Source organism: Dasypus novemcinctus, chromosome 9 (genome assembly GCF_030445035.2).
Source record: "Dasypus novemcinctus isolate mDasNov1 chromosome 9, mDasNov1.1.hap2, whole genome shotgun sequence".
Taxonomy (NCBI): domain Eukaryota; kingdom Metazoa; phylum Chordata; class Mammalia; order Cingulata; family Dasypodidae; genus Dasypus; species Dasypus novemcinctus.
The window spans coordinates 103,075,109-103,084,437 of record NC_080681.1 but is presented as its reverse complement, the minus strand read 5'-3'; the positions used below and the strand labels follow the sequence as shown (position 1 = coordinate 103,084,437).

The 9,329-nt window shown below is 38.7% G+C and overlaps 1 protein-coding gene across 1 annotated transcript in view; it reads right to left on the bottom strand.

Annotated features, from left to right (window-relative positions):
• Nucleotides 1–2,434: 2,434 nt before the first annotated feature.
• PTP4A2 (protein tyrosine phosphatase 4A2) overlaps nucleotides 2,435–9,329 on the bottom strand; it is a 33,469-nt gene continuing 26,574 nt past the window's right edge. The window contains exons 5-6 of the mRNA XM_004471326.5: nucleotides 5,962–6,036; nucleotides 2,435–4,914 (exon numbers count right to left, since the gene is read on the bottom strand). Of these exons, the coding sequence (XP_004471383.1) occupies nucleotides 4,806–4,914; nucleotides 5,962–6,036 (184 nt within the window). The 3' untranslated portion in view covers nucleotides 2,435–4,805. The remainder of the gene's footprint in view (nucleotides 4,915–5,961; nucleotides 6,037–9,329) is intronic.

Below are 9,329 nucleotides of genomic sequence, written 5' to 3'. Positions count from 1 at the left end.
GAGCAAGATGGCTGCCGAAGTCTGCGAGGGTACAGGCTTCCTGGGTTCCTCCCTTCCAGGGCCTTGCTTCTCTCTCCACTGTGTGCTTACTTACTGGGGCTCCAGCATCAAACTCCAACATCAAAAACCCTCAACTCTGTCCCTTGCCATGCCTTTTATCTGTGAGTCCCCACCCACCAAAGGGTGGGAACTCAGTGCCCTACTGACATGGCCCAATCAAACCCCTAATCATAACTTAATCACGCTCAGGTACGGACCAGATTACAAACATAATCCAATATCTATTTTTGGAATTCATAACCAGGTCAAACTGCTACACCAACCGAACTCATTCTTCCAAGTTTTACATAATGCCTGGAAAGCTCTACCACTATTCTCATAGAGCAGGCTCCTTCACTTTTAGAGAACTTCCCTAACCACTCTATTTCCAAACACAACCCTACTCACTATCCCATTACCCTGCTTTATTTTCTCCCAATTCCATAGCACTTATCACTATCTGAAAATTTATTACTTATTAGTGTACATAATTATTTTCTAGAATTTATGCTCTGTATGGAGTTTGTCTTATCTCCCAGTTTATCTCCAGTATCTAGAATAGTATCTTATGTGGCAGGTGCTCAAGAACTTACAGTAGAGGTTCTTAACATTTTTTGTTCCATGGACCCCTTACTAACTCCAAGCTATACTGTTTATTATTTAATAAATGTATCACACCCACACCAATACATCCCCACAAGAATGTTTTTTCTTGAATTTCAATTCAAACTCAGACCCCTTGCTAAGAACTCCTGACTTAGAGAATAAATCACCACTCTTCCTATAGCTGTTCAGTCACAGAACATGTTATCTGATTTATAGTAATCCCTTCAAGTCAAGGTGCTATTGGTTAAGAAATTGAAAGGGAGCAGATGTGGCTCATGCAGTTGAACACCTACCTCCCAAATGGGAGGTCCCAGGTTCAGTTCCCACAGCCTCCTCAAGAAAACGATGAGCAAATACAAGCAAAAACACAAGGAAAACAAGCAAAGAGATGAGGACACCAATTCAAAGGAGCCAATATGACTTGGTGGTTGAGCACTGGCCTCCCCCCATGAGGTCCTGGGTTCAATCCTCAGTCCCAGTTACTCAAATAGACAAGCTATAAATATATAAGAAATAACAGTATGTTTGTAGGGTGGGAATAATCTAAAGGAAAAGTTTATGAAAAGAATGGGTAATCTGTCCTCTGAAGAGGTAAGGATTAGAATCTAGAACACAAGTGGGAAAGCTTGCTTAAAATAGGGCAAGGACAATCTGTCATCCTAATATAGCAGGGGTTGTTAACCAATTTTGTTCCATAGACCCTTTTGCCAGTCAGGTGAAAACCATGGACCCTTAATTCCACACTATATCGTGTATTATTTAATAAATATATCACACCCACATCATGTCCCCACAAGAATGTTTCGTTGCATTTAAATTTAAGCTCATGAACCCCTTGTTAAGAACCCCTGAACTAGAGGAAGGCACAGCATACTATCACAGATGCACGTGAGTAAATGAGTGGGAACTTATGGAAATTTTCTTCTCATCACTCTTCTTTTCCAAGTTAAAAAAAAAGTCTTAAGCTAAGAGTGGTAAAGGTGTTAAAAGTGTTAGGAATCTTCTAAGAAAGTGAAAGAATACATGAAGTAGAGATGTAATAGGACTGTCAGATGTCTCTTAAGTACCACTTGAGGTCATGACTTAAAACAGAGACTAAATCTGCATGTACAGTTGTGTAAGTACTTAAATGCAGAAGAGGTGGAGTACTAAATTTAACCAAGACTGGAGTTAAGCCAAGAGTAATTATAACAATGAACCACAGAATTTAAACTGGGTAAAAGGACAGGAGGAGGTAAAAATTAAGAGACAGGTGAGCAGTCACAAAACTGTAACCTTAACTACCTATATGTCTATAAATCTGACTCCCCGTCTACACTGAAGTCTTTCAAGTGGGATCATGGTGGTCTTATCTTTAACTCTTAGTACCTTGGCACATAAGTTTGTTATCTGGATAGATGCTTACCCAAGGCTTAAGAGAAATTCCCAGCCCCTAAATATGATTTATAAACTTGCTACTTCTTTACATTCAAGTAAAAAGTTACAATGATTTATCAAACCTATGATATAAACAAATCCTTTGGAATGAGATAAGATACTGAATTCTTTCAGTGTTGTGTCCAAGAAATAAACCAGAAAACATACCAGATATAACCCAACCACAGTTAGGTTTGCCCCAATTTAACACCTGGGTGGCAAGAAAGCATCTAACTTTCCAATCTCTAATTATTTCACTTAACTTGCAGTAAATTTTAGGACCCAAACAGACCATGACACTAGACCATGACATTTCTAGACTGATATGAATCAAACTGAACTTGAGGGTGGAGAATAAATGCACAGACAAAAAGCATGTAAAATATGTTTTATTGTTCTTTAAAAGGGTTCAGGGTTTGGTTTTAAATCAGGCTGCACACCTCTCATCAGTCTGACATCTCTCTCACCGTGTCAAACTGGCTTCAGCTAGCAATACTTCATTAAATCCAAAAGAAAAAAAAGCTGTTTTAATTTTGAGGAAAAAAATCCAGTTCTGAGAGCAATTAACATTAGTCTGTAATTTAAAACAAAATGAGGGCTAATGTTTCATGTTGCTTTATACATCCTTCTCCTCATACACAGAACCAGGAATGTTATTTTCCTAACTCAGGCAGGCACTGATACCGATGGACACTGCACACACACACACACACACCCTCCCCCCAAACAACAAAAATCAGAGGATGACAAAGAGAAAAGATTTGTTATGATATTGATCAAAATCCTTGGAGTTAAGAGTCTATCTGAGTTTAGAGGGTATGTTGTTTTGATCTTCAGCCTATGTTAAAGGACTCTATTGTCATGTTCTGAAATAAAGAATTTTGGATAGTACCATCATCTTTCACTCTAACATCCTAGAAGCAATTTCAAAAAGCATTATTTCGTTTTGTTTTTTTGGGATGGGGGTGGAGAGAATCTACAGATTTGCACATAGCTAAAAATCAAAACAACTCCGGCAATAGGAAAGAGGCAGTTCATATAGCCGGCCAACATCTGAGGTATCATCAGTGTGAGACAAGGTCCCAGTCCATTCCTACTGGCCTAGCTGATCCTAACAAAATGCAAAGTTTATGGCTCTGCACAGTAAATTCCAGCAGGACAAGATGATCCTAAGCCTGTATTCAGAGCTTTAGAAGCAGGGTATTATTAAATATGTAATATTTAGGTGAAAAGAATATAAGAGCCCCTGATGGTGCCCTTCAACCTGCTTTGTCAATGCAGCCCAGTCACAACTGCCTCTCATAAAGGAGCAGAAAAACAACTTGTCTAGATCAGCACATTGAACCCAGAAAAGTATCTGCAAAAATAATACTACACCACCTCACAAGCAACACAGTCACTTTGCTACTTGTTGTGTTGCTCTATGTCTCTCTTCTACCCTGTTATGGCCTGTGGACACATACTCACTAGGCATTGTTGGTTTTGAACCAGAGATTTTTTTCTTTTTAAATCTCAAAAAGAACCTAGTAAGGAAATAACAAGGCAATCAGTGGTTAAACTGAACTGTACACATAGGGGGCAGTTTTGAAAATACCCATCACAGGCATTTCTCAAGTCTAAAATATCATGTCTTTGCTGCTACTCCTCTGACCATTCCTGAAAATTCAGAGTACAAAATCAGCCCTAAAATAAAAATGTTAAACTACCAGCATTCTCTGACACCATTAGACAAAAAGTCAGAGTAATGCTACAGTCCACAATTCTACAACATGTAGAAAGTGTGCTAATAACTCTCTGCCTGGACTTCTTTAGTGATGGTCTGGAGTCTTTCCCTCAGAAAACAGAAGTCTCTGGGATACCTACTTAGCTTCATTAGTTGGAAAAGGGAAGTTCTTTGAAAACAGAGATTCCTCTTAAAATATCATTTCTCCACTAATTTACCAAAACAAAAAGGCTCTTGGCTACTTTGCCTAATGTTGGATAGGGTTTTCAGGAAAAGAAGCTAACATGAACACCCCATCATCAGTAAAGACTAAAAACCACCTGGAGCATATAATATATATGCCACTTTTTTTTTTTTGGTTTTTTTAGGGGGTCTTTTTTTTTTTTTTTTTTGCTTTTTTTTTTTTTTCTGAAAGTGCCCAGGTGGGCTTAAGGCTGCCAGACTGCACACACATCTACAGCAACAAGAGCATGTCCTATTCCATCTACAACTTATATCAGGGGTAAAAAGGGAAAGTGGGGGAAAGGAAAAAAGAGGGGGAAAATATATCCCTCCTACCACCCACCAAAAAGAAAGAAAAAACAAAAAGAAAGAAATCCCACCACGGGGAGATCTATGTGCCAAGCATAATGGAAGAGTGTGCTCCCCAAACAGATGGTTCTGCACAGGCTAATGTTCTGCTGGTTTTCCTTAGAGACCTATTTTGAAAAAGTTAAAAAAGACAGGAGATTTTAAAATAATTCAATCCTGGCAGAAATTCAAACTCCAACACCAGTACTAAAATCATTTTTCACTGAATTAATCCCTTTTTCTTTCTCCTTTTCTTAAACATTTTATTCATGTTATAGAAGGATTGCTTTTTTCTTTGTTTGCTTTTTTCCAATCATGAGGAGAGTTGGTTGAGGAGTACTGAATCCATCACTACTTTGATGACACAGTTAAGATTCCAGATTCACATTTCCAGGTACCAAGAGTTCCCTCTAAATGCCACAATCAAGTCAGCCTTCGTTTACATTACTTTCTACTGAACACAGCAATGCCCATTGGTATCTCTAAAGCGTAATCTCATCTTAGGTCGATATTTCTCCAGGTAAAGCAGCTGTTTGGAATTGAATGCTCCTCTTCTTTTTCTAAAAATACAAGAATGGTAACATTATCAAACTTAAAAAAAAAAAAATCCCTGATTCACTGAAATGCATCCTTTACTGCTCTAAGGCCTTTATAACTAACTCCGTACATATATTCTGGAAACCAGAGTATTTCCCAATCCATCCTACTTCTTAGAATCAAAGAGCTGAGTTAAAACAACTTTCTGAGCCTCCTTTGAAGGAAAAGACAAATCTTTTTTGCTGACTCTCATCAGAGTCTATTAATGGTTTAATAAAGGTCAGAATGGTTTATCCAGGACATCTGACTATACAATCTGACTATACACTTCCCAATTAGATTACTACTCTCTTCAGATTAGAATTGATAGCAAATATTTAGGATGCTAAAGAAAAAGATATTAAGGTGAAGAAGGTTCAATACATACACCAATGCATTCCTTGGAATATGTTACCTTCCTATAGCAGATACTGTACATTTCATGTCCTCTGTCACAAATAATCAATTTTTTTTTAAGAGTTGAAAGGGAAAGGGCAACATAATAATTGCCAAAGAATTCTGGGTAACAAAATAGTATAAGCTGTTACTCCAGACTGATACCAAGATCCTATCTGGGCACTAACATCCTGATTTCATGCCCGAACAGGTCACTTCAAGAATCACAGGCAATAAAATTGCTCTCTCCTATAGATTTTTCCTTGCCTCTTAGTTATAGGGATACTAAAAGTTGCATTTGGAAGATATTTTGGGACATCCATGAAAAGGGACACAAGAGTAAGGAGACTCAACCACCAGGCTATTAACTTTCTAGATTCCTGGATATTCAAATAAAATACTGGACATATTCTACAATGTCCAAATATGCCACCCAAATTAGAAAATTTTTGAATCTGAGAATCAGTAGTATTCTGAGTTTCTTTACCGCTTGCTCTTAATTTTTTTTATATTTTCACTCAATGTTTTAAGCCAAAGACAGCAAATTATTCTATACCACAAATGGATACAGTCCTTAATTTTTTTCTCCTGTATGATCTTGCTTTGTGTTCCTGAACATAAAACTCCATACTCACTGTCTTATAAACTGAACTGCATCTTCGTACTTCATTCCACATTCAATCAAAGCAAGTGCAACTAACACAGGTGCCCTGCAGAGAGAAACCCATTTGTAAATATCCACAGGTCTTTGGAATTAAAGGATTAAAAAAAACAAACAAACACCCAGATCACATATTAGAAAAGCAAAGCTCAAGTCTTCATTTCTTAAATACGTGATATTTTCCTGTAATGTAAAACTATATAGCAACTTCTATAATATTAATCTATTTTTATTAAAACACTAAATTCTATGCAAAATACTGGGTTTATACGAAAAGGCATTTATTATATACACTTTGCATAGATTATATGGTATGTGAATACATCTCAGTAAAACTACTTCAAAAAAAAAAACCCACTAAATTCTAATCCTATATTATGAGGTCTATACAGCTCAATTATATATTTGAATGTGCTATATAATGGGGAAGTCTTAGGTTGTATATATGTTACCAGAATAAAAAAAACTTTTAAAGCAAAAAACTGCACAACACAGAGAACCCTAATATAAACAATGGATTATGGTTAATAGTTCAATTATAAAAATGTTTTCTGTAACTCTAAAAACTTCTCTAAAAACTGAAAAAAAAAAAGGTCCTTACTTTAAAAAAAATCACATTACATCTCAAAGCTTTTCACCATTATAGATCATTAAAAATTCTTCAGTGGTCTCTCACTATTATATAGTAAAAATAAATGACCAAATTTATTATCTAGTTCAAGTGCCTCCAAATTTTTATTCCAATTAATTTTTTAAGGATTTATTTATTTATTTCTCTCCCCTTCTCACCCCCCGCCCTGGATGTCTATTCTCTGTGTCTATTTGCTGCGTCTTCTTTGTCCACTTCTGTTGTTGTCAGCAGCATAGGAATCTGTGTTTCTTTTTGTTGCATCATCTTTTGTGTCAGCTCTCCGTGTGTGCGGCACCATTCTTGGGCAGGCTGCACTTTCTTTTGCGCTGGGTGGCTCTCCTTATGGGGCACACTCCTTGCGTGTGGAGCTCCCTTACGCGGGGGACACCCCGCGTGGCACAGCACTCCTTGAGTGCATCAGCACTGTGCATGGCCAGCTCCACACGGGTCAAGGAGGTCCGGGGTTTGAACCGCGGACCTCCCATGTGGTAGGCGGACACCTTAACCACTGCGCCAAGTCTGCTTCCTAGGTATTTTTAATCAAATCTTCTTGATGAGTTAGGAGAGTGCCAGAGAACTGGTAAATGTGGGTACATATACATATACACATACACATACATATTTTTTAAGGTACCAGGAGCTGCGGACTGAATCTAGGACCTATATGTGGGAAGCTGGCACTCAACCACGGAGCCACATCAGCTTCACTAAGTTGGTTTTTTATATTTGTTCTGTTTTTTTAGTTTTTTCAGGAGGCACGAGGAACCAAACCTGGGACCAACCATGTGGGAGGCAGGAGCTCTACTGCTTGGGCCACATCTGCTCCCTTTTAAGAAAGCTATCAAAGGAAATTTTTTCATGCCCATTAAAGGACATCAGGATAAAGAACTAGGATAGCTAGCATAGGCTGGTGCAAAAGAATTGTGGTTTTGCATTACTGAAATTTGCTGTTTGATATTGGAATACATTCTTAAATAAATGTGGTTATGTTATATATCATTTTAATGTGCAATTTTCACTTTATTTTTTTTGCTAAAGACTTATTACTTGCTGTTTACATTTACATTAGACTATGGAAGTGATGTTAGACAAAAAGCAAATTTAAACAATTTTCTTATTTAAATTCAAGATGGTATGTAAAGGAGTGGAGACAACTTGCAACATCAACAACAAATTTGACCAGGAACTGCTAACAAACAGTGTAGTGGTGGTTCAAGAAGTTTTGCAAAGGAGACGAGAGCCTTGAAGATGAGGAGTGTAGCACCCAGCCATTGGAAGTTTACAACGACAAACTGAGAGCAATCATCGAAACTGATCCTCTTACAACTACTTGAGAAGTTGCTGAAGAACTCAACGTTGACCATTCTATGGTCATTTGGCTTTTTTTTTTTATTTCTCCCCTTCCTCCATTGTCTGCTCTCTGTGTCCATTCACTGCGTGTTCTTCTGTGTCTCCTTTTATTCTCATTAGGTGACTCCGGGAACAGATCCTGGAACCTTCTGGAGGGGGAGAGAGGCGATCATTCTCTTGTGCCACCTCAGCTCCCTGGTCTGGTGCATCTCTTATTGTCTCTCCTCTGTGTCTCTTTTTGTTGCGTTATCTTGCTGTGCCAGCTCTCCACGTGGGCCAGCACTCCTGCGTGGGGCAGCACTCCTGCACGGACAGCACTCTGTGTGGGCCAGCTTGCCTTCATTAGGAGGCCCTGGGTATCAAACCACTGCTTGAGCCACATCCACTTCCTGGTCACTTGGCATTTGAAGCAAATTGGAAAGGTTTTTGAAAAAGCTCAAAAAATGGGTGCCTCATGAGCTGACTGAAAATCAAAATAATCGTTTTGAAGCATTGTGTTCTCTTATTCTATGCAACAACAAACCATTTCTCAATTGGATTGTGATGTGCAATGAAAAGTGGATTTTATATGACAACTGGCAACTCAGTGGATAGACTGAGAAGAAGCTCCAAAGCACGTCCCAAAGCCAAACTTGCACTAAAAAAAGATCATGGTCACTGGTGGTCTGCTCTGGTCTGATCCACGACAGCTTTCTGAATCCTGGCAAAACCATGACATCTGAGAAATATGCTCAGCAAAAGCTGATGGGATGTACTGAAAACTGCAACACCTGTAGCCGGCACAGGTAAACAGAAAGGGCCCAATTCTTCTCCACAACACACAACCGCACATCACACAACCAATGCTTCAAAAGTTGAACAAACTGGGCTATAAAGTTTTGCCTCATCCACCATATTCACCTACCTCTCACGAACTACCACTTCTTCAAGCATCTCGATGACTTTTTGAAGGGAAACGATTCTACAACCAGCAAGATGCAGAAAAAACTTTCCAAGAATTCATCAAATCCCAAAGCACAGATTTTTGTTTTTTAGGCCAGTAAAAAGAATTTATTTGGGAAATGGGGGAAAAAACAGAACTTGATGAGAAATGGGAAGGAAAGATGGAAATACACACCAAGATTTGGTGCAGGCCCCTCCAGGCAGAGAGAACAGGTTCTGCCTCAGGTGATTACCTTTTAAACTATTATTCCACCCCCTTGCTAATGAAAAGGGGATGAGGCCCAGCGGTTACTGGTTACCCCACCTATGGTGGGGGCCAATGGTGAGCCTTTTTAGAATACCCAGGGCAAGGGGAGGTCCCAGAAAGAGAAACTGGGACCTCAAGGTTAAGTTCAAGATCCTAGCAAGGTCTTACAGCC